Source organism: Lepidochelys kempii, chromosome 3 (assembly GCF_965140285.1).
Source record: "Lepidochelys kempii isolate rLepKem1 chromosome 3, rLepKem1.hap1, whole genome shotgun sequence".
Taxonomy (NCBI): Eukaryota; Metazoa; Chordata; order Testudines; family Cheloniidae; genus Lepidochelys; species Lepidochelys kempii.
Genome location: NC_136382.1, coordinates 78,636,823 through 78,663,628, shown reverse-complemented (window position 1 = coordinate 78,663,628; position 26,806 = coordinate 78,636,823). Strand labels below are relative to the sequence as shown.

The window sequence follows — 26,806 nt, the reverse complement described above, 5'->3', positions numbered from 1 at the left end:
CTTTCATTATGCAGTCATTTGCATATTCCATATTACCCAAATTGACATTTTTGGGATGAAGTGGTGAGTTGGTGTTTGACAGTGCAATGCACTGGTAGTACAATTTATCAGAATATATTGTTCCTTGCAAACCAGATTATATCCTTAATCACAGTTAGGCCTTCTAAAAATAAAATGATATTCTGGGGCTGTGAATGAATGTTCATAGGCACCACTGATTATAAGACTTTACAAAGTTGGGCCCAACGTGCAGTTTTCAACAAACTAAGCTAAGCCCAAAGTTCAGAGAATAACTGAATCAATAATATGCTGCAACGATACTTGCCCTACTTAGTAATACTAAATAATGATTAATTTAATAAGCAAATCAGTATTTCTACTTAAAAAGTGACAAAAAGGGATCATGAGAAAAGAAACTGCGTATTCAGTATAGAACTGAAACACTCTGCACAACTTCTAGAGTTCAGTCTAAATTTTTTATAGGAAGCTGGGAAAGGAAGTTTATAATTGCAGAAGAACTGTTAATTACACATAATGAAGTATTATTCAGACTAAAACATAAATCGTGAAATTATATTTTGAAATGCAAAAAGGGTATGGATTTCTGAGTATAAGGTGGGGCAAGTTCATTCTAAGGGCTTACAACAAAATTGGCTTTTCATTCCAACATGACAACAACATACTCGACAGCAGTTTAACATTGAGCATCCCAGCAAAACAGTTATCCATTTTAGAGTGCATAATAATTCATTGTTGCCCTTCACTGTACATTAAATGTCACACATCATAGTGACAGGAATATAAAAACAATTGCAGTGTAGTCAGAAGCCAAGATGAGAGCTGTTAATGCAGGCACTTTAGACACGGTCTTTGTAACCTCACTAAACCATCAGAATACCATGTTCAAAAAGAGTGCAGTGTTTTCTCTCAAGCATTTACAAATCTGAAAGCAGAATGCATTTTAAACAACAAAATCAAGCAATTGAGATTTCATTCAGAAAATTAAACCAGTGGTTTAAATGGTGGCATTCACTTTCATGAGTTTTGCCAAAAAACATATTCAAATTTTCTAACATTTTGAGCATTTTATTTAAATTTAGTGAATCCTTTTCTAATACTTTTGTGGAATTCTGATACTAAGAAAAATAGTCATGTCATTTCAAAATAACATCCTAAGAGCTGTTCTTTGTATATAGCACCTTTCAAAATCATGTCCATATTACTGGACCAAATCCTCAGCTTCTTACTCCACTTTTACAAAATGCTTATTCAGGCAAAGCCCCAGTGAAGCCAGTAGGAGTTTGGCCTGAGAAAAGACCTCAAGATTTTTCCTGAGTACACAGAGCATTATGTGACAACATCTCTCTCTTTAATTGTATCATGGCTCCAGTTCAGTAGGGTACCCAAGCACATACTTAATTTCAAGCATGGGATTAGTCCCATTGGCTTCACTGGGACAATTCACATACTTAAAATAAGGTTTTTTGGTACCTCAATCAATTGAGGCCTTCAATTTTGGAGGAAAATTTAAACAGGATTTTTGATAGATTAAATCTACTAAGAAACATGATGAAGGTCAAGTTCTCCCAGGTGTGGGAGCACTCTTGACTCCTATTGACTTCAGATGGTATTAAGGGAGTTCAACCCCAGATGGTATTAAGGGAGTTATGGGCCCCTAACACATACTTGTGAAAGTCCATCTGGAATCTAAGGAGATATGTTTATATATCAATTAATTGCTCATGACCTGCATTTCCTCCTTCTCTACAGCAAAACTATCACAAAATATCTGATTGAAATATTGCCAACAGTAAAACAAACAAAACTCTTTACCAAACCTATCAGAAATATTTCAGGAGAGTACCTTCAGGCCCAATCTGCTCCTACCAAAGACACTGAAAGGTTTGCCGCCGAGCTCAGTGGGAGCACTATAGGCCTACCATCTCGGCTCTAATTCTAGATTGCTATTGGATTGCTAAATTGTCCCAACATTTTTCATCATTCTGTTATTCTTCTCAGTATTGTCCCATCACAGCATAGTCAATATGTTTATGGAGATTTCAACAACTCACATTGTCTTTTGAATGTGCGTTTTTAATTTGAGGAAAGACACTGAGTCAATAAAGTACTTAAGCATGTATTTAACTTTACATGCATAAGTAGTCTCAATGAAGTCAGTGGGACTATATATGTGCATGTGTTGAGGTGCTTTGTTGAACTGGGACCTAAATACGCGTGGGACAGAGCACATGCAACTTTCTTTTATTTCAAGATGAGCAACTGCTTGTCTGCTCTCAAGATTAGGTTCAAACTGCTTAAGAAACTAACATCTGGCTGACATGTATAGAAATCCATTCTCTTCCATAAAGTGAGCTCCTGATCTTTCCCATCTGCCTTTATCATGGTTGACAAAAGAAATGGTGGCACTATCCCTCTAGCCCATTACCTTGGCTTTATCTTTGACTCAACCCTACCTTTTGCCCCATCATGCAGAATATGTCTAAAACTTGCTTTTTCCTGCACAACATCTGCAAGATCTAACTTCTTCTCTCTGTCCACACTGGCAAAACTCTTGTCTGGGCCCATATCATCTCATGACTTGATTCTTTCTCTCTGGCCTCAATACCTGTAATCTCACTCTTACTGAAAGCCATTCAAAATACTGCTTCTTAACTCATTTGCCTGATTTACCATTCTGACTCTCTCATCCCCCTCCTTTAGTACCTACCCTGGCTCTTCTTATTTCACTGCACGTATAAACTTCTTGTCCATATCTTCCAAGCCTTTCACAATTTATCTCCACTTTAACTATTTGCTCAAATATCTTATCACTAGATTGACATCACCTTCACTCCATCAAATATGCTAGCCTCAATAGCCTGCTTCTTCCACAAGCACCTTTGCACTTTCTTCAATGGCACCTGTGAGGAGGTGTCCACACCACACAAGGCAGAGTAGGTTGTTATGGTAATTAACCTGATACAGAGCACCTGGGGGAGAGGCAAGGCCTGAAAGCCTAATTGATGAAGTCCATCTGAGGAGGGGCAGGCTGAGCTAGCACATACCCAACAAACTGAGGCCAGAAAAGGGTGGTATGGGAAGTAGTCTGTAAGGAGAAGGGAGCTGTGCTTTGGGCTAGAGAGTCTGGCAAGAAACCAAAGACAGGAGTGCTCTACAGTTACTTCCTAGGAGGAGGGAGTTTGGGCTGGTAAGCCCAGAGGAGGGGACCAGAAGATACAGCAGGGAACTAGCAACAGGGGCTGGGGAAAAGCAGACTGGAGTTGCTAGACATAGGGTCCCTGGGTTGGAACCTGGAGTGGTGGGGGCTGGGTAGCCCTACCAGCCTCTGGAAAAGTGGCATGGGGCCTGGACTGGAAGACTGTGTGGAATGGCAGGTGGACATTTGACCCTGTGGAACTCTGATACCCCAGAAGGGGAGGAATATAGTGACCTGGCTGGAGGGTTAAGTTACAAAGGGGACGCATTGCAAGTCCTGGCAAGCAAGGAGGTGTGAACAGTATGTTGAAAGTGGGGGTGAGGGGGTATCAGATGTGAGCAGAGCCAATCTCCAGACCTAACCACAAAGAGGCACCCAATGGTGAATGAACCCCATGCCAGCCCTCCTTATGTGTGGTAAAAGCTCCCAGCCAAAATCTATAAAGCTACCTCTATAAATCTCTCCTCTTTCCAGTCCCTCTGCAAAGCTCCTTTGTTCTGCAATGCATGCAGAAAACTGTGGTCTGATCATGGTGAGGCAGGTTGAGAGCTGTGATTGCCTATCCTGATGGAGTAAGAAGTGCACATATCCTATTTTTGTGAGCCTGTTTTTCCCCCTACTCTGGCCAGATTGTTCATCTAATCAACATGTTTCTTGTTGTTTAGATGTAAACTCTTTGGTGTGGGGGGACAGAGACTGTCATTTACTTTGTGTTTTTAACATGCATAGCAAAATGGGTGCTAGAACAATTTTTACAGTGGGGCACTGATGATGGAAACCATCTATTTGGTGTCTGTTATTACTACTTCAAGCCAGAAGGTGTGGCAGTATCCCTAGTTCCAGCACCACTGTGGCAAAATGAGGCCCAAACCAGGTTGTCTTTTGAGTTACCACAATATGAATGTTAAATAACATCTACATCTTGAAAATAAAAATGTGTTACAAGATCATCTAGGGAGGTGGTGGAATTTCCTTCCCTAGAGGCTTTCAAGGTCAGGCTTGACAAAGCCCTGGCTGGGATGATTTAGTTGGGGATTGGTCCTGCTTTGAGCAGGGGGGTGGACCAGATGACCTCCTGAGGTCCCTTCCAACCCTGATATTCCATCATCACTGGGAGCCCAATTAGGTTCTCAGAATCAGTAGGCCTGAATCTCCACTGTCTTATACCTGTTGTAGTTATTTACACCAGTGGACACAACATATTACCATTCTAGTTGATTACCAAGTGCAAATGACTGCAGAAGGTGAAAGTTATGGCAAATCAGTTGCAGTCTGCATATGCAATTCCCACCGACTTTAATGAGGCTTATCTGCAAGCAGAATTGGGCTCTCTGATGGAACAAAAGGCAAAAGGTTTTAGATCTCTTCCACACAGAAGCCTTTGATATCAACATCAACAACTTTATCTAATTAAAAGTTACATTTGAAGCAATGTGAAAATTCCTCTTATTAACAGTAAATGAAGGGCGCCCTGACCAGGATTTTGACAAGCCTCTACACTAAGATGCCTGTTTAGAAGAAAGAGGAAAGACAGAATTATGTAAAGGATAAATATGACTAATTAGAAATCCCCTTTTCAGCTGTTTTGGTGGCTTAACATTATCTTTGCCATGCTCCATAAGCACAGTGAAACAATGCAATGTAGAAATTTCTGTTAACTGCTCCCATTTTTCTTTTGGACAGGACTCATCGCTTACATTGTGTCAGCCACAAAACCAGAATTTTCAAAGGTTTGCACAGAATTTCTTTACTAGAATCTTTGAGCCCAGATCATATAATAAACTAGACCTTCCCCACTACCATTCATAGCCAAAGAAAAACAAATTTTGCTCCAGAAAGTAATAAGGCTCTCATCAAAGAAACTACTGTAGTTTCAGCTGGCTGAAGATGGTCTTGCAAAATGGTGATGGAGGACACTGTGCTACAGAAACAATATCTTATGATTCCAAGCAAAATAAATAGAAGTGTGCGTAATATTTACTGTAGACAAGGATGCTGAAGTCTCTGCTAAAGATTTGGGAGCCATATACTACTCCATGTTTATTAATCACATTGAGGAGCCGAATGCCCTGATTTTGTAGAGTATGAGGGGATGGAAAGGGAAATTATCTACAAAGTGAATTCCTTCTGCCTACCACTATCTCCTCCATGATTACAATGCAGAAGTTCTGCTGCATTCCATGGGGAAACAGGGAACTGGAAAGGGGGCTGGGAGACTTAAGATGATAGCAGCCCCATATGGTATGTTCCACTCTCTGGGCAGTGGAATTATGTAACTGATCACAACAGTAACTCCACCACCTCTAGGACTTTCAGAATCTGGGATGAGCTTTATGTATGTGCTTATGACTTTACAGGACTAGGGACTATCTGTTCAATACTGGTGCCACACGTGTAATAATTCACCATGCTAAAATTCATAATACTATTGATAAACAAAATCTAAAGAACCTCTACAGAACTTTTTAATCAAACAAAAATCATTTTAACTAGACCCGCTAAATCGATGCAGCTGCATTGATTACAGCAGCGCCGATTTAGCTCCGTAGTGAAGACCAGCTCTGAGTGAGAGTGAGTGAACTGAGTCTTCTGAAGGAAAGCCAGAGACAACTGCTTCAGTAGCAGCACTGGAAAGTTAACTACTATCTTCTTCCTTCTGAGTCACTTCAGAACTATCTGAATGATGCCACAGAGGCTGAATGTAGGCTACATGATGCTTTGCTGACTCCTCCTGCTCTAAGTCCTTAAAGTGGGTTATTTCAACTCATGAGTTGAAAACTGCTGTCTATAGATAGTAAGGTGGTCATGTTGCTAATGGGGCTGAGTCAAAAAGATGAATACTACTGCACCCGCTGTTTATCAGTAGGATTGTCCTGGTGAATCAGAAGGGAAATGTTTATCACTCCTGGTGTAAGACAGCAGGATCTTTCTGCCTCTACTGAATTCCATCCTGTCATTGGCTGAATCTGACTTCTTTCTCCAGGTCTTTGAGTTGACACAATCAATGGACACATCTTGGGTTTTTTTTTTTTCCCAATTTTTAAAAAATAGATCTCTGATGTTGCTATTTTTAAATTAAACTCATGGTAAAACTGATATAAAATTACATCATGCTTACGGGTAATGACTGGAAAGAGAAATTTAGGAAGTTTCTTTTTAATGTGTACTTGGCTGGTGAAGGTACTAATGTGGTTTCCAGCAGTGAGGTCAAAGCAAACTGCTATTTTATTGTAAACAATAGGACTGTCTCATTCAGACAAGATACACATTGCATGTATTTGGCCACTTGGCTATGCACAATTACTTTTTACTGAGAAAAGAAGCATAAGATGCTATTTTCACTGGTGATCTAATAAAGTTAGTTTCAAGGGTCTGTACTAGCAGAAAGAAAGGCAGACTCCTTTTGCTATCCATCAATTATCCAAGCAGTCCTAAGTTCATATGAATCCAGAAAACAAGGAGCAATGCCTACAATCTAAAAATACTCAAGGTTGTCCTACGAGAATATCTCCCAGTCTCAACTTCTTTCATGTAGCTTCTGCTCTTCTGTCTAAGAAAGGAAGCTGCTGCTGCTTGCTATTTTGATCAGGATTTTGCACAATGTATTATTCACTCTTTGCTTCCAAGGATTTATGTCTGTCTTTCCATCAAGGCAGGATAAAAACAACAACAACAAAAAACAGGATACATTTGTAGCTCCACATAAGGCTCATGTGTTTGTCACTTTACATGGCTGGTATCTGTCAGTTCTTGAACCATTTTTCTTCTTCTTGATCTTGTGGTGATTGTCCTGCCCTGTCCCCACCCCGGCCTCACACTACTCAACTCTAGAGGTTATTTTTATTCCAAAGGTCAGATCAATGGAATGACCTTAATAACACAAACAACTTCTTCACGGGTGAACATTGTGACATCAGAAAGCTAAAGATGGCTAATAAAGTCCTGAAAAGAGGCTAGTCCAATTAAACAAAGTACAGACTACTGTATTTCTAGGGTTCTCTGATGCTGAGCACGTATAAACCCTAGAAATGTGTCAATCAACCTATGGAGGTGGAATTCATCACACCACTGCTTCAGCTGGTTGTAGGGAAGTTTTGGAACTCTATGCACCATATAAGACCAGAAGAAATGGATATGCATCTTTCATCAATGCCAAGTATAGTGGCGGCTTTCACATCTCTGTTGAGGAAGTCCTTTACTACCTTTATGTCAAGACAGTGTGCCATACAGGATACATGTGGGAAATAGTTGTCACACACAGCCAAAACATATGAAAGGCAATAAAGTCAAGAGAGAGAAGTGTCTGTCAAATATTCTTCTATGACAACATGCAATTTATTCAAAACTATTTTCTATATACTGCTTGTCATATCCACATATGAACTAGGGGTGTGCTGGTGAATTAGTGCTTGCCTATGTGGGGACACTCAAGAAAATTACTCTAAATTAACTAAAGATGTGAATTTAAAGTGGATTATTTCAACTGCATTAAACATAAAAACGGCCATCCTGGGTCAGACCAAAGGTCCATCTAGCCCAGTATGCTGTCTTCTGACAGCGGACAATGCCAGGTGATCCAGAGGGAATGAACAGAACACATAATCATCAAGGGATCCATCCCCTGTTGCCCACTCCCAGCTTTTGGCAAACAGAGGATAGGGACACCATCCCTGCCCATTCTGGCTAAAAGCCATTGATGGACCTATCCTCCATGAATTTATCTATTTCTTTTTTTTTACCCTGTTATAGTCTTGGCCTTCACAACATCCTCTGGCAAGGAGTTCCACAGGTTGACTGGGCATTGTGTGAAAAAAATACTTCCTTTTGTTTGTTTTAAATCTGCTGCCTATTAATTTCATTTGGTGGCCCCTAGTTCTTGTGTTATGAGATGGAGTAAATAACACTTCCTTATTTACTTTCTTCACACTTGATTTTATAGACCTCTATCATACCCTTAGTCATCTCTTTTCCGAGCTGAAAAGTCTGAGTCTTATTCATCTCTCCTCATACAGCAGCTGTTCCATACCCCTAATAATTTTTATTGCCCTTTTCTGAACCTTTTCCAAGTCCAATATATCTTTTTTGAGATGGGCAGACCACATTTGCATGCAGTATTCAAGATGTGGGTGTACCATGGATTTATATAGAGGCAATATGATAATTTCTGTCTTATTATCTATCCCTTTCTTAATGATTCCCAACATTCTGTTTGCTTTTTTGACTGCCACTGCACATTGAGTGGACATTTTCAGAGAACTATCCACAATGATTCCAAGATCTCTCTCTTAAGTGGTAACAGCTAATTTAGACCCCATCATTGTATAGGTATAGTTGGGATTATGTTTTCCAGTGTGCATTACTTTGCATTTATCAGCATTGAATTTCATTTGCCATTTTGTTGCCTAGGCACCCAATTTTGAGACCCCTGTGTAAACACTCATTTAGAAATAAAGTGGCCTTAATTTGGTTTTCTTTCATTCACTACAGAACTAAAGCAAGCCCATAGATTGACATGGATAATGTTGCTAAGGCTGAGACAATGTGTAGTAATGGAAGTGTAACTAGCAGGTTAGCCATGTAACCATGGTTTGACCTTGTAACTTTTAAGGATGTGCCCTACTGAAGCATTCATGGCTTGGCAATGTTCTGGCTCATTTTTTTTTTTCTTTTTGGACAGGTGGGTTAAAAATAGTAAGCCATTATCTTTCAGAATCCCTTATTTTCACATCAGGAACCTGCATCTCTGCAGCACAGCTAATATTCCACAATAGGAACGGAGGTGACCTGACAGTATTTTTATCCCTTGTCATTTCTCTTGGCAAGGCCTGGGATGTTGCAGCATTGGATATCTCCTGCAGACATTTGAAAGGTATTTATGGCATTGCCCTGTCTCAAATAAGGCTGCACTTGCCCTGATAAAATGGGATATGTTAACAAGGAAAAGTTTCCTTCACATGAGCGATGAAGCGCCTCCCCCCCCCCCCGAGCATTTACATGACTATCCATCGTTGGGTTTGCTTGATTTTGCATAGGTAAGGTACTCAACTGGTGATAGTCAAGTGTGGACTTGACCATCGGATACCTCAGGCAAGCAGCCTCATGTCAATGGAAAAGTAGTCAACACTCATCATTTCAGATTTTCGCTTTAACAGATGCTGTATTTTGTGTTGTGCAATGATGGTTATTGCCTACGTGGAGCTCTTCTGTGAGCATCATAGGACTCCCTAGCACTCTTATTGCTCTCTGTGATCTCTCTTGTTCCGCTAGTAGAGTAGTCTCCATCCTTCCCCACGTTACAGGTCATACTTTGTTTTGCAACACTGCAGGAAAAAAGGTTTAAATACTACATGATGGAGAGAGTGCTATGCATTTTTCCACTAGTATTATGTGTGCTAGGGCACAGCACAGAAAAAAAAAAAACTCCTATGCTGGTTTTCCTAAGGAGCACTATCCTAGCTTGGTTACTGTCATCATCTCCCCATTGGAAAAATAAACTGAGTCATCTGCAGAGGTTCCCTCCTCCTATGACTGCCTAAGAACAACATTCACCAAACTGGAAAGGCTATCCTTACACCGTGGCTTCCTTCTTTCCCCCATCGTCAATTCAAAGATTGCTGTGGTCTGACTCTAGCAGAAGACTTACAGTGTCAATGTCAGGACTGTCCAGTGTTTTCTCATTGAACCCTAAATGTTTCTTTTTAAGCACACTTCACTCCTCTTTCACACCAGTATTCTGCGTACTGCTCTTGCTTATTGCATGTGCTGATGACTAATAGAAGTTGCAAATGTGCCTGGGTCATTTGCAAAAGGGCAGAATTTGCAAACCTTTCCCCAAACTAAGGCAGAGAACTAGTACAGACACTACTTTTCAGACCTGACTACACCTTTCCCAATAGGGAATGTGTATGCAGATATGGTTATTATATTTTGGTGATAGCCTCTCAGATTCTGTCACCACCTAACAAAGATAAACAGGAAATATTGCTGTGGGAAGGGGGGATGATAGCACATTTAACACTGCAGTCCCCCCCCCCCCCCCCACAACCCCAGCCAGAGGAAGGATATCAAGGCCATTAATCAAATGAAACAAAGAATATGAGGACTATACCTTTTACAACTAAACACAATCAAATATAGACAATTATGAAACTATTGCGAAAAATTTGATTGTTGTGAATGATAATATACTGCCAAAGTGAATTTCATGGTATGTACAGACCGTTTTTTGTAGTAACCTAGCTGCAGCAAAGTGACAGAAAACTGGAGACCATTACATTCAAATACTTAGATAATATGACATTTACACATGTGTATATAGGAATGATGGGACACTTAATATAACATTCTCCAGCAGCCCCTACCATATGCCTGGGACTAAATGCTCACACACAATTACGAAACTCTTGCAAGTTGTATGAATGGTTACTCAGGCAGAGTCCCTGCATTGAAAATGAATGCTGTTAAGCACAGTGAGGCACAGAGCCAGATTAATCGTTAGCCAGACATAAACTCAGAAAATGGAAGCAGGCATTAAAACAAACTCACTATTTCAAAGACCAAAGCAACACAACCATGTCATTCACCAGATTGCGACTCAGGAGGCTGTATTAGTTAAGACGGTTCAATCGCAGGATCCTCAGTAAAGGGATTGCTGGGAGGGGCTTTGGATCCTGAGATCATTATTTCTGTAATCAAAGAGATCCTGAAAATCACTGCAACTGGTATCTTTGTGGCAGTGAAACACACTCTGCAACAAGATGCAAAATGAGAGATCAAAACCAGAGATACTACACCACAAAAACGATCACAACACAAGATTAGTTGACACCTTCCACCAACACTATTGTTAGGAGGGAAATGTTAGTACTCATGAATAACAGGGCCTCAAAAAGAAAAAAAAACAAAACAAAAACAGTCTTGAAACCAGGAATGGACTACCCAGCTGATTACAGGTGACTGCCTACTTGAATGATACTTAGATAAAGTAAAGACAGGTATATTATGGCATACAGGTGCACAAATAAATATAATACTGGATCAAAAGGCACACACTTTCTGCTCATCTGTGACAATTTTACATACTTCTGGGAATGGAGGGAAATTTTGATGTGAAGGTGGTGAATGGGACTAAGATTGCTAAAAATGGACTGATGATTCAGTTTGGCCATCCACCGTACATCCTTTGGGATGTAAGGTGAGGTCCAATTTCCATTGCTGCTATGTAATGAGTCACGGAGAAGTTTGTGATTGTTTACTCTGTTCTGAACAAAGGGTGTGAAAGAAACAATTTCCAGTCTGCATTCATATGTACAAAGCATAGGTGGAGAACTTTATCTCAAAATTAGCAGTTATCACGCCAGTTCACCACCAGCCCTACAGCTCTATTCTTAGAGCAGTGCCCATCTCCATATTGGAGGTGGGGGTGGGGAAGGAATTTGCTTAGGCCAGCATGGGGATGGCCAACTCCTGGGAGGGGAACGAGGAGTGATTAAGCCCAGATATGTGGGAGCTGAGCCCCTTCTTGTGCCTCAAAGATCACATGGGAGTGTAGATGGGGGAGAGAGGGAGGGACTTCTCTGCCTCCCATTTGCTAGCCGGGGTGGGGGGAGATTAGGGGAGCTGACTGGCTCTCTCAGACTCCCCTCTCAATTTAAAGTCTTTCCAGGTATCTGGGAGCCATCTTGATACTATTGTCCTCTGTCCATATAGTTGAGGAATTAATGAAACCCATATTGTTCCCAGTATCCTTTCTGGTTTGGCTAAAAGGATGGAATATTGAGTCTTTATACTGATCAGAGAAAACTGCTAGTAGACAGACACACTACCTAGATTTCCAAGAAATACTGGATGACTTAGAGTGAAGAGAATGCTTTACTGTACTTGATCTAGTTAAATCCTATCCCCTAGCTTTCATGAATGATGATGCCCAGAAGCTGACCACACTTGTAACACCATGGTGAATAGCAAATGTTCGGCCAACATGTAAGGAAACTGCTTAAGAAATTGCAAATCAATGATGTATAATAAAAACTAGTAAATATGACCTTTTTACATTAATCTCATATATATGGTAATTTTCTTTTAAAGTAACCGATATCAAAGTGTGAAACTTTCACAAACTGATTGCCATTCAAAGTTTGAAGCAAGAGAAACCAAAACACTCTAAAATGTACAAAAGCTAATGGACTTTCTGGAACACTTTTTCATAGGATAACTAGAGATTTTTTGTTCATATTGCTAATACCTTATATGAGCCCATAAGAGGAACTAGTGAGCTGGAAAAGAAACAGAAGAGAAGGAAAAGACAGTCTTGCCACTAATTCCTGCTCAGAAAGTCCACTGAAGAGAGAACCCACAACCACCAAAACATTTTGGAGGCTGGTGAATGGTTTATCAACTCCTATCTCTCCTGCTAGTCTCTCCTCAGTCTCAACAATCATTTCTTTTGAACATTGAGGCTTCAAATGAAGGGCTAGGAGCAATATGGTATCCTTGGGAAGAAGATAAACTGTAAGCAATGGCCTCAGTCAAAAACTACTGCTTGATTTCAAGTTAAAATCCTGGCTTTGAAATAGCTGTTACTGATTATCTAGGGACATGTGAGTAGTCTGAGTGAAGTCAATGGGACTACTCATGGGTTTTTATGTTTAAGCACATGATTAAGTACATTGCTGGATCAGTGCCTATTGTATTATATGCCACTACTTATAGTGGGTGGGGTAGGGGGAAGTCCTCACACTTGTCATAGCAGCAGCAAAACTAAATGCTATAAGATAACATAATTGAAATCTTCTAGTTTTGTTATCGGAGATAGGCTTTTCCAGGCCTATGTTGATGCAGTTTCCTTTTCTAGACGCCCCTGAATATGAAGGAATATATGGTGCATTGAACCCCTGAGGACTCGTGGGATAACATCCTCGTGTCTGATATACACGAGCAGTGTAAGGGGCTGGAGGGGCAGATATCTCTCACTCCACCATATTATTATTGATCTCCCATTAGCCAAGAGCAGCTTAAAAGAAACAGGTTAAGAACCCCACCCCAAGGTCAAAGGCAAAAATCAACAGATCAGGAGAACAGAGATGGCAAGACTCCTGATAAAAGAATGAGAAAATAAGAAAGAATTCCTGTATAGATAGGTAGCACCCAGAAAATTACTTGTGTTATCAGAACTACATAAGCCATTATTTTACCACTTTAGATAAAAAAAAAAAAGCTCCAGAGAGATTCTACTGGCCATGAACAGATTCAGTTTATAGAAGCAATGTTTTTTTTCAGGGTGTTAATTAGAAAAAACCTAACATTCAGAAAAAAAAAGGCCCCTTACAGCACTTTACCACCACTGCTCTTCCATCTTATTTGCACTAAAGGAATGCAAAGGAATCCTATGTGAAGGACATGCAGCTGATCTGTAATAAGGTATGAGCACAGTATGTGATGTGGTTATTGGGATATTCACTGCATGACTGCACCGGTTTAGCTTAATAGCAGCCTGCTGGAACAAACAAGCAGGAAACAAGATAAGGACTCAGTATAAGACATCTCTCAACCAACTCTTTATGGACCGTTTTAAAAGACAATGGAAGGATGTTTGTCTGGAGGAGATTGAGTCAACTCTCCTGTGAAGCTTACCAAACTGGTTTTGGACTCACATGGCCAAAAAACCCAGGAAGAAAGAAGACTCTGAGATTTAAATGGATTCTCTCTCTCTCTCTCTCTCTCATTGGGGAGAGATAGTTGATAGGAAACTGTTCAGAGGGACAGACCCTAGGCAGGGCATCTGAAGAAGCCAGGTCTTCCTAGGCTCCCTAAGGGCAGAAGGGCTTAGGTAAGATAGACATGTAGAAATTTCATTGTTTTAAATCCCCTTTTCTCCTTTGTTATGCTTTCTTCCTATTGTTAAGATTAAACAACACTTTTGTTTAAGAGGGCTGTCTGATCACTGTATTAACCACTAGTCACAAGCTCCCAAAGGGAAGAAGAGCAGATACCAAAACCAGTGATACCAAGGATAAGCACAGTTGATTTACAGGGTACAACAGCCCATGTCTCTGTCTAGGAATGGGAAAATTGTGTGCTTCTACCCTAGGGAAGTAATGGCACAAGGCCTGAGTGGTCTGCACTCAGAGTGGCCAGAGAAGGAGTCACAGTTGCAGCTAACCCTGTAACCATAACCATCTATGATTAGAACTTAACAGGTGATGCTTTGAAAACATATTAGTAATAATAAGGCACTTCACTAAATTTGCAAAGACCTTCCCAACAACCAATAAATCAAGCACAAAAACTGCTGATAAAATATTCAGAGATTTTAGCCTTCCCTTTGGATTTCCTGAAGAGATCAATTACGGACAGGTTATGGAATTTGAAAATCAATTATTTGAGAGACTTGTGCTTGTTGTGGGCTATAAAACTCTCATGTCACAGCTTACCCTGTGGAATGAAACCTCGCTGAACAATTCAACAGAACACTATTAACAGTGTCACCAACATAAACTGAAGAACAAGAGTCAAATTGGAAGAACTATTTAAATAAAGTAGTACATGTTTATAACAGCTCCGAGCATGAAACTGGTTATTCTTCATATTCCTTGCTGTATTGGCAATCTCCAGGACTACCCAGATAACTTTTAAGATTTCATAGAGAACAAAGAGAGCAACAACTATTTCGTCTTCAAAGACTAATAGGAAGAATGGATGAAGAGCGCTTATGAGATTGCAGTTCAAAACAATAAGACGACAGCAGGAAAGAAAACTTATTAGAACTGGAAAGCTCTGAACAGTTTTGTACCCAAGGGAGACAGATATCTTGCCAGAAGACTGTCCACAGAATCACTAGTCATATTGAGAAGACACAATTTATTCTGTCGATGAATATAGGGTCTGTGTACACAGTGAAACTCCAAAGAGGAGTGGATATAAGTAAAGTAACTTTCTTTGCAACTTCCAGTGCATTCTGATCACCTTTCGCTGAGAACCCAAAAAGGTAAAACACAAGCATAATGGCAAAGAAGAGAAGATATTAGGAGTAGAATCCAATGGGCTGTCAGTTGTGCCAAATGAAGACACCCATAGCTGGATACAATTACAAATCTTTTGCAATTGCCAACAGAGGGCAGAATTTCCAGGTGGGCTTCCAGTTCACAGAAGTAGAATAGCTCCAGTGTCCTTGAAGTACATTTACAACAATGTCAATGTGTTTTTTTATTCAAAACACAAGTTAAAAATGGAGGGTAGAGTTTCAAACTGGGGACCATTTGGAAGAGTTGCTCATTGTGGTTTTCATCTGGCAGGCTAGCAGAACCACACTTCTGTATGAGATGGATTGACTGCCTCCCTCCCCCCCCCCTTCTTGGTTAAATAGACAGAGAAACCCAAAGCAAAGTGAAGGTGGGAGGCAGGCTTCAAAGAGTATGAAAAGGAAAATCCTGCTATGGAAAGTTAAGGAATACTAACACAAGTTACTGTAAAGTGATTTCCAGTCCCAACAGAAAACAGTTCAGGTCAGCTTTCAAGATGAGTATTGATGTGCCTGTATATTCTTTCCAACCTAACCTTCCATTCAGAATGCAACACAACACCTGCATGCGCACACACCCAACACTTGGTGTAATTATGATAAGAGAAAATTGAGAGCAAAAGTCTTCTAGATAGCCAGTAAATCTGGTTGATCTCTTTTGGACTCAGAGAGTAAATAACCTAGTTCTTTACATCTGGATTCTACTTATGCAGCAAAATATAATACTCTTTCTTGTGAAAAAGAGGATAGGCAAAGATATAAATTTTTTAGGCCTGTTTATCCTCTACTATGTTGTTTTCACTAAAGTGCTCTCCCTTTATTTTCTGCCTGAGAGACACAACCTCCACAATGACTTCCTCAGTTTCCTCCTGTTTAAAAAACTAGGCCATCCAATCAGTGAACTCAATCCACTGCATGTGGTCTAAGTGACCCCTAAAACCAGTTAGATAGTGAATTCCCAGTATAGCAACTCAAAGAGGTACAGCGCACAAAAGCTCATAGGACCTAATATTGTTTATTAAACCTATTAGGATATTTATGAATAATGAACACATTCATAAAATCATGCTGTGTTCATGAAACAATTCACAAATGAAAAAGGCCAAATATGACAAATAAATGGTTCACATTCATAAATTCCAAAGCCAAAAAGGACCATTGTGATCATCTAGACTGACCTCTGAACTTCCCCCAAAATAATTCCAATGAATAGTCTGATGAGCTGTAATTGCAAAACATATGTTTCACCACAAAAGATATACCAGGTAGTATACTGCTTCAAACATAGTTATACCCTATTATTAAATACTGGCAGTCAAATATTCATTATGCTGCAGGTTGCTACATCATCAAATCTTTTTTAAGAGGGGAATCTAAAAGGAACGTATCAATTTAAGGACATACAGCCTTCAAGTTCCATGACCTATCATGACTGGAATGCATACGGTACAAAACTTTCTGAATTCCATACATTACACAGTGCATCACCTACATTATATGTTGTAGTGAAACTGCACATTTAGTAGTGCCTGCTGAAATATCCAAGTCCACTACGATACAGTTATAATATCTGGCCCTATAATGACAACAGGTAGATTATTACTTTCACAAACAGGCTGTTTTACTTCTGTGTAGTCTGTATTTTACAATCTTTAGTATTCTTCGATAGATCATCATTTAAGTTTGTTTCTCTGTATAAAGGCACTATAAATCTTGGATTGGAAATCCTAGCACATACATATTTTTAACAAAAAGCTTTCTACTTTATGGGAAAAATGTATCCTTTCTAATTCTACTTCTTGGATTTCTGCATACACTATCAATATTTCATTGTACAAGTTAACAAATACTTAAATGTTATCTGTAGCTCTGAAGACTGATGTAAACTTGGAAATAAAACAGATTTTACACAACTTTCTCACTGTACACAACCCTCTATTCTATATTTTTGTATTGCTTTATGAGAAAGATATGCTTCTGAGTACATCAGGATTTTATAGAGCCAAATGACAAAACAAGTGAAAACAAGTTCAGCAATAACCCTTTACTATGGGTGCTTCTGCTTGTTGATAAACATTCCTCCCAGCTCAGTGAGTGATATGAGGTGACTGAATATCATAATAAAAAAAAGTTTCTAAAAAATTGAACAAATAGTTTGTAGGGTCAGAAAAAGTCTCCCACAAGATACAGCAGGAAATATTTTCAGAGCGGTGTGTAGGCTGTGCACCACGCTCAAAAATTTCCTTATAAAGTAAAGTTTGGGTTAATTTTTTTGGAAATACATGTAAATACACGCAGCATGTGTTCCACAATAAACCATTTGTGCATTTTTGCTATACTATCGAATTCAGTGCTTTCAGAAGTATCTTTGTTATAGGATCACCTCTGAAATAGAGATTTGGTCTTCATCAAAAATCCACGAAGTCTACTCTATTTTCAAGGAACTTCCAATGTAAGTCCTTGGCTCTTTAAAATTGTCCTTTAATGAAGGCACACAAGTGAAGTTTTTCACTACAAGATGCAGCATGTGTTTCGGAGCGTTATCTACATAACTGTATGCCTGGGTGCCCTTGCTGAATTACTTATGAGTTGGAAGTGTAAGTAGCTTCAAGGATTACTACCTTTCCATCTGCCAGAGGAATGATACAACCTCTACCAAAGGAAAGAGATAGTATCAAAGAAAGATGTGGAACCCTTACATCAATTCCAGCATAAGGGAAAAGGATAGGGAGACTCCACTATGCACAGGAGAATAACATCACAAAAAATTTGAAGCTGAGGGGAATTTTGTTATCAACATACAAGGATGGTTCTAAAAATTGACAGAAAAAAGTGTATTATAAGGTGAACTTAGGCAATCAGGTGGTCAAAAAGTCATCCATATTAAACTGTTTTAATTCATTAAATGATTTTAAAATGTCTGCCAATATCATGGAATGGTGCAAGTGATGTTACAGCAACAATCCAAGGAAAGTGGGATTTACTGGTTTCTCTAATGCTTTGCAATTTTTTGCAGTCACAGCACGAGTCACAGTTACAAAGTGAGTGCAAGGTTACAGTTCTGCAAGCATTTGGGGTCAATTCCAATTACTTTACAATGAAAAGGTAAAATACAATAATAAAAAAATTCCTATCAGAGTTATGGGATGCCCATGGGGGAAAAATGGCATGGCAGTGTCACCGTGTCTGCCCATCTCCCAGAGCTGTTATCAGTGCCTGTAAGATTAACAGAGGAGAAACACTGTACTGAAGAAAATGGGCAATAACGCAATTAAAGAGCAAGAAAGCAATACGTATTGGATTGCTTTATGATTTCATAATTGCAGCTTTGAGGCCCTTGACCCTAACAAGCCCAGCTAAGCATGGCTCCAAATACATCCCAGACTGGCATTTTAAATTAGATATTTTATCTCAGTGCATTTACCTGTACAAGATTTTAAATAAACTATTCAGTTGTTTTAATCCCGAGAAGCCAAGGAACCTTGAGTGAGCTAACAATTTTTATATTTAAAAGATATTATGAGCCCAATTTGAACATCTAAGGACAGATCTTGCTGTGGGCAGTTAAGTGCTTAACTTGGGGTATTTCCCTTCAATGCCACACCATGTCAGGCCAACACAATACAATCATCATTTTCTATCTGAACAGAAACACATGGGAGTGAAGAAAAAAAATATTCACAGGGATTGTTAATGTCTTTCAGTTTGAAAATAAAAGGGGAGAGGTACCTGGCATTCTGGTAGTTTAGTGACATAAACAGCATGCTGGAGGCTTAGCATGGCAGTGTACTACATTCTAATCAACAGTGAGAGACCTAATTAATTATTCCACTATACACCACACAGTGAAAAATAAGAGTAAGAAAGTAATAAAAAAATTGTGACTTTTGACAATTATTAGTAAGAAAAAGAAGATAATAATTGCCAAAAAATCACAAAAGTTATCATGTTACCTGGCTATGACAAAGAGCACACAACTGACACCCAAGTAAGCCAGCAGAATATACATCCAGATATCAGGGGAGAGAGGATTCAGGAAGGAGAAGACGCCCGGGTTTGTACCATTGGGCTTGCGGTACAAAATACTTATTCCGAGAGTCATAAAGGGTTTGGAAAAGTCGATGACCTTCTCTCGAACATAGGTAATAGCCAGTGGTGCAACTGCAAGGTCAGCTTTCTGTTGACAAAAATATAAAGAGAAGAGAAACAGGCCGTAAGTCAGAAGCAGCAGGCAGAAGCAGGCAATCAAATTAAACAAAACACTGACTTTACACTTGAGGAGGTCTGTCCCGGTACCTATTAAGATTAAATTTAAAGCTACCCTCTTCCTCTAGTAAGGAAGATGATTAATTCTGGTTCTCTTTCACTGAGTGTTTCTGAATTAACACAGCAGTATTTAGAGATATTACAGGAGTGGCAGGGAAAGGAGGCAAAATACAATATCCTTCAGAGGACCTGTGTCTTAGCTCTTTCCAATCTCTCTCTTAAAACTCCATTTGGCTTTGAGTGTCACTTCATATCTCTACTTTATAAATTCTTAAATGTGCTATTTAAAAAAATAGTAATAAACTTAAGAACCAGACGTGAACATGAATGCTTTTCAAGTAGTAATTCTATAGATATAGGGTGAAATCCTGGATCTGCTGAAGTCAGTGGGAAAACTCCAATTAACTTCAATGGGGCCCATAGTGAATGATTCCCCATTCCATTATACTAGTTTAGCTCCAAAGAAATGATAGAACCAGACCATATATTTAGAGCCAGATTCTGATTCCCTTACTTGCATCTTCTTCCAGGAGTAAACCAATTAACTTCAATGAGAATCTTTATAGACTAAGATACAAGCAACATACCGAATGATATCACAATCTTACCCCAAAACTTTTAAATAGCTTTGTGTGTGGGTGGGTGGAGGAACTGGGAGTAGGGAAGGAGAAGGCTGCTTGTGTTTATTTTAGCAGAAGGATATTTTGATGGAAATAGAAAATGTACAGAACAGTTTTACTGTGACAATTAACAGTTCTCATATATGCTGCACCTGCAAAACAACCATGGGGAACAATTTCTAGCTATGTAGCTATATCCTTACTAATTTGCATGAATGACTAGGTGACCTCATTGTAAATTACTGAATTTTGTGACCCATAAGTAAGTGAACACTTAAACACAAAACAAAAACAAAAAAAAACCCACACTTCACAAAAAGTATTTTGTCGGCTGCCATTCAGTTTTAATTATGTCAAAAATGCATAGCAAACTAGTAAATATACTAAAAAACAATGAAGAATCCGGTGGCACCGAAAAGACTAACAGATTTATTTGGGCATGAGAGAAGAAGTGGGTTTTTTTAACCACAAAAGCTTATACCCAAATAAATCTGTTAGTCTTTAAGGTGCTACCGGACTCCTTGTTGTTTTTGTGGATACAGACTAACATGGCTACCCTCTAATACTTAGTAAATATACTGTATTTTGTAAAAATAAAGACATCAAAGTAACATGCAATCTAACTACAGCACTGACTATTCAAATCTGTATTGATGGCTGATGAAAGACTCGCAATTTTGGGGGATGATTACAAAGTATCCAAGTTAAGAAGGTGCAGATTAGCCAGATTCTATGATCAGTTATAGAGATTGAGAGAGATGTAATGAAAGAGAGATGGAATAACTATTGTGACAATAGCATGTTATTTTTAAAATGCCTGTCCTAAGCCTAAATAATACAGTTGATGTACAGTTTATTTCCAGCGATGTGGTATAGATTAATATATTTTTCTCAGTTTGTATTGTGTATATAGCCAAAAATCGCATACATTTTATGTTTCTATATGCTTCAGCCATCATTACATTTTTCTCAGTTACATTTTTCTCAGATTACTTTGTGCTTGCTGCATACCATTTCATGAAGTTCTATAATCTGTGTACTGTATTTCACTGTTCCTATGCATATTTATGATGTCACTGAATTTACTCCATAAGTATGTTTGTTATTTGTGCAAAACTAAGATAACATTGTGCAAGTTATTTACTAAGAGCTCAGTATTGCAAGGTGCTGAATGCTCTCAATTCTCATTGGTGCTCAAACCTCAAAGGTATTAATCAGGCCATAGCATAGTAATGTTGCATCGTAAGAGGTAAATATCAGTATTTTTGGGCCACTTTTTACTAATGCCCCCTGGATGATACAGAAAGACTATATAACTCACTTGGATTAAAGGCTACAGCTGCAGCTTTTTACTGAAATACAAAAAATAAACTGTAGCATCACCAGACAGCCATTAATTCTTGTGGTAATAAGTATCAAAGGCTGAGGGTAGCTGTTATAGACTCTGAGGAGATACCGCCCCCCATGGCTCTATAACACAGGGCACTGGGTGGGTCGTTGGCAATGGGGTTTGAACCTAGGACTTCACGATCTTAAAACATGAGCCTCCAGTTCATAGGTGTTTGAACTAGGGATTCTGGGGGTGCAGTAGCACACCCTGACTTGAAGTGGTTTCCACTATACACAGTGTTTACAGTTTGGTTCAACAGCTCTCAGCATCCCCACTATAAAAATTGTTCCAGCACTCATGCTCCTGTTAGCAAAAGGTGTAGAAGGTTCACTCACCTCAATTTGTGGCCCACCTATCACTAGAGGGGGGTCACAGAGTGCTACACCAAGTGCCTGTGAATCACACACTCTTCTTGTCCAGGGAAGCTCATGTATTGGCTAGAGCTGAAATTCATGAACCACACCAGTGTTTGAGAGAAATATATTCTCATCTGGGGCCCTGTCTGTTCATGTTAGTAGGCCATTCCCACATGCTTTTCCTCCCTTAGATGCCCTGTTCCTAAAGTTGCGCAAAAGTTATGAGAAAGGACGCAACTACCATCTTCTCATGCAAAAGATTCCCACGAGCCAAGTTGCAACATTAAAAAAAAACAAATGTCCCAGGCTTTAGGAAAAAGAATTTATACTGAACTAGGCAATTAGCTACATACTGTATTTCACTATATTGGATGGTTAGAGCTCTGCTACTCCTCACCCCCATTAAGAGATCATATATAGGATACTAATTAATGGTTTATATTCTAAATATTAAAGTGGTTGTAATAAATATTATATTTAAGGTAAGAAACCACAATATAAAACATTACCTTAGTTTAATAAATAAATAAATAAATAAATACACATTTGGATGCTGATGCTGCTTTACTGAGTCTAAATATCTTGGAAGAATACATAATAGCTTATAAAACCTTCTTCAGCTTTATTTGTCACTGTACAATTCATGCATCAAAACATAATAGGACAAACTCACAATGCAATATGAAGGAGATATATGCTTATGTCATCTGTAAATGAGAACCCGATAGCTATAACATGTCTGTTCCAGTCTATTCAGGTACTTACACTGCACCCATAACTGTGGCTTCTAGATTGTGTAGAATTTGTTTTAATTTCACAGCACTGAATCATCATCTTATTGAAAAACACCAAATCAAACCAAACTACAGAATATATATATAGAGAGAGAGAGTTCATCCCAGTATAATTCTACTCATGTGAATGGAATTACAATAGGGATGAAATTGGTATGTTGGCTATTTTCCCCATCTTTATGAAAATCTCCACAGTGAGTTATTTGTGGGGAGAGAGTTATTTGGGGTTTCATCTTAATAAAAAATGCCATTGTCAGAAGTCCTTGGTGTCAGTCTAACTATTGTGCTCAACACACCACACACAACTGATCCAGCAGTATTAATGTCATGGTCCTCGACATGAGATACTGTTGCATATCTTCTAAAATCAACAACGGAGTCTGCATGTGTAAACACTGTAATTGATATTGTAAAGACACATGATGATTCAAGCCCAGAGTTGTTCATTTTACCAGGTAGGGTACAATGATTAAGCTAAAAGACTCTCAAGATACTGCATGCTTCATTCAGTGGCTTGTAGCGTAGGTACCTGCACAGTCCCCTTAACAGGAATATAAACAGCAGTGTGAGCGGCGAAGCATTGGGCTTAGGTGAGTCAAGTAAAGACACACCTGATGGCTCTTTACTCACCCAAGCTCTGTCTCCCCATCCACACTGCTATTTTTAGCAATGCAGCATCCTGCTGCTGAAACCTTTCCACACTATGGGGAAAGACTCTAGCAGCTAGGAGGCAGCAGGAAAGGCTCTACCAGCTCCTTGCAGCTGGAGCCTTCCCTCACCGCAGGGAAAGAGATCTGCAGTGGGAAAAGGCCCCAGCTAAATAGATAGACTTAAAGAACTCAATTGTGTTAAGGCACGTTTTCTAATCCTTTAATCATTCTTGAGACTCTTCTCTGAACCCTCCCCAATTTATCAACATCCTTCTTGATGTTATTATTCCATTATTCCATTATTCCAGCAGCGATTCCACCAGTGCCCCAAATATAGAGGTAAAATAACCTCTCTCTTCCTATTTGTGCATCCCCAGATTGCATTAGCTCTTTTGGCCACAGCATCATACTGGGAGCTCCTGTTCAGCCGATTATCTACCAGGACACCCAAATCCTTTTCAGACCAACTGCTTTCCAGGATAGAGACCCACATCCTGTAAGTATGGCCTATATTCTTTGAATCTAGATGTCTACATTTACATTTAGCCATATTAAAACACATATTGTTTGCTTGCGCCCAATTTACTAAGCAATCCAAATTACTTTGTATGAGTTTCCTGTCTTTGTTTTTATTGACCATACCCCCAACCTTTGTGTCATCTGCAATCTTTATCAATGACTGTTTTATGTTTTCTTCCAGGTCATTGATAAAGAAGTTAATACCTTTATCAATAAAACTTGCAATTTCATCAAAAAAAGATATCAATTTACTTTGATTTTCTATACACCCATATTGATTTGCATTAATTACACTACCCTAATTTAAGTCTTTATTGAGTCCCATATTGGCATCTCCATTATCTTGTCGGGGATCAATGTCAGGCTGACAGGCCTATAATCACCCGTGTCATCCTGTTTAAACTTTTGAAAAATTGGCACATTAGCTTTCTTCCAGTCTCCTGGAACTTACCCAGTGCTCCAAGATTTATTGAAAATAAATCAACAATAACAGTCCAGCAAGATCCTCAGCCAGCTCTTTCAAAAATCTTGGATTCAAGTTATCTTGCTGCTAATTTTTAAAATGTCTAGCTTTAGTAGCTTCTGTTTAACATCCTCCACAGATACTAGCGGACAGGGAAGAGTGTTTTCATCAGCACAAAATGAGATTATATTATATGTTATAGAACAGAAATATTTATTGAACACTTCTGCCTTTTCTGCAATATTATTGACGTTATTGGTACAAGCAATATCATTATCATCTAGTAATGGACATATAGTTCATGGGTTCATGTGACTGAATCCCCATACACCAGTTTGAAAACATGCATCCCCTTCCCTTAAGGACAATATCCTGCTAGCAATTTTTAAACAAAATTACAAATGACTTCCGTGGGCATCACAACTTACACAAAATGGCATCTTTGTTAGTAGCTGCAGATGGCAAGCCTTAGATACTGAATTGAGCTCCCATCCTTAACCTTTACCTAAAAGGAAATTATTTAAGACACACTCACGAGGCTGTTCAAAGTTTGCATTTCCAGCACCTATCTGTATCTGTTCTATGGATAAAATGATTTTTCTGAAGCACTAAATTCACTTATAACTGACAAAGGTAATTTTTAATGTTATTTTGATTGTAAGTTTTGAACAACAAAAATCACTGCTCAAACACTTGAATAGATATATGGTATTTTGTGCAAAATAAAGACAATGGATTTCAAGAAGGCAGACTTTAGCAAACTCAGGGAGCTGGTAGGTAAGGTCCTATGGGAAGCAAGTTTGAGGGGAAAAATAATAGAAGACAGTTGGCAGTTTTTCAAAGAGACATTATTAAGGGCACAAGAGGTAAGTATATTACTGAGTAGGAAATATAGGAAGTATGGCAAGAGACCACCCTGGCTTAACCAGGAAATCTTCAATAATCTTAAAAAAAAAAAAAGTCCTAGAAAAAGTGGAAACTAGGTCACATGACAAAGGATGAATATAAACAAATAACACAAGTATCTAGGGACAACTTCAGAAAGGCCAAGGCACAAAATGAGATCAAACTAGCCAGAGACATACAGGGTAACAAGAAAACATTCTACAAATACGTTAGAAGTAAGAGAAAGAGCAAGGACATGGTAGGCCCATTACTCAATGTGGGGTGGGAAATAACAACAGAAAATGTGGAAATGGTAGAAGTGCTTAATGACTTCTTTGTTTTGATTTTCACCAAGAAGTCTGGTGGTGATTGCATGTCTAACATAGTGAATGCCAGTGAAAATGAGGCAGGAACAGAAGAGGCTAAAATAGGGAAAGAACAAGTTAAAAATTACTTGGACAAATCAGATGCCCTCAAGTCACCAGGGCCTGATGAAATGCATCCTAGAATACGTAAGGAGTTGACTGAGGAGATATCTGAGCCAATAATGATTATCTTTGAGAAGTCATGGAAGATGGGAGAGATTCCAGAAGACTGGAAAAGGGCACAAATAGTGCCCATCTATAAAAATGAAAATAAGGACAACCCAGGAAATTACAGACCAGTCAGCTTAACTTCTCTACCCAGAAAGATACTGGAGCAAATAATTAAGCAATCAATTTGCAAACATCGAGAAGATAATAAGGTGATAAGTAACAGTTAGCATGGATTTGTCAAAAACAAATCATGTCAAACCAACCTGATAGTTTTCTTTGACAGGGTGACCTTCTCATAAACAAACTAGGGAAATGCAACCTAGATGGACTATAAGGTGGGTGCAAAACTCTTTGGAAAACCATTCCCAGAGAGTAGTTATCAGCGGTTCACGTTCATGCTGGAAGGGCATAATGAGTGGGGTCCCGCAGGGATCATTCTGGAACTATTCATCAGTGATTTAGATAATGGCATACAGAGAACACTTATAAAATTTGTGGATGATATCAAGCTGGGAGCGGTTGCAAGTGCTTTGGTGAATAGGATTAAAATTCAAAATGACCTGGACAAACTGGAGAAACGGTCTGAAGTAAATAGGATAAAATTAAATAAGGACAAATGCAAAGTACTCCACTTAGGAAGGAACAATCAGTTGTACACATACAAAACGGGAAATGACTGCCTAGGAAGGAATACTATAGAAAGGGATCTGGGGGTCATAGTGGACGACAAGCTAAATATGAGTCAACAGTGTAACTCTGTTTCAAAAAAGCGAACATCATTCTGGGATGTATTAGCAGGAGTGTTGTAAGCAAGACACGAGAAATAATTATTCTGCTCTACTCCTTTCTGATTATGCCTCAGCTGGAACATTGTGTCCATTTCTGGGTGCCACATTTCAGGAAGGATGTGGACAAATGGGAGAGAGTCCAGAGAAGAGCAACAAAAACGATTAAAGGTCTAGAAAACATGACCTATGAGGGAAAATTGAAAAAACTGGATTTGTTTAGTCTGGAAAAGAGGAGACTGAGAGGGGACATGATAACAGTTTTCAAGTATGTAAAAGGTTGTTACAAGGAGGAGGATGAAAAAT

General features: G+C 39.0%; 1 protein-coding gene across 5 annotated transcripts in view; it reads right to left on the bottom strand.

Annotated features, from left to right (window-relative positions):
• GRIK2 (glutamate ionotropic receptor kainate type subunit 2) overlaps positions 1-26,806 on the bottom strand; it is a 612,718-nt gene that overhangs the window by 180,182 nt on the left and 405,730 nt on the right. For all 5 annotated transcript variants that reach the window (XM_073336875.2, XM_073336874.2, XM_073336872.2 and 2 more), the window contains one exon: positions 19,190-19,413. In XM_073336875.2, the coding sequence (XP_073192976.1) occupies positions 19,190-19,413 (224 nt within the window). The remainder of the gene's footprint in view (positions 1-19,189; positions 19,414-26,806) is intronic.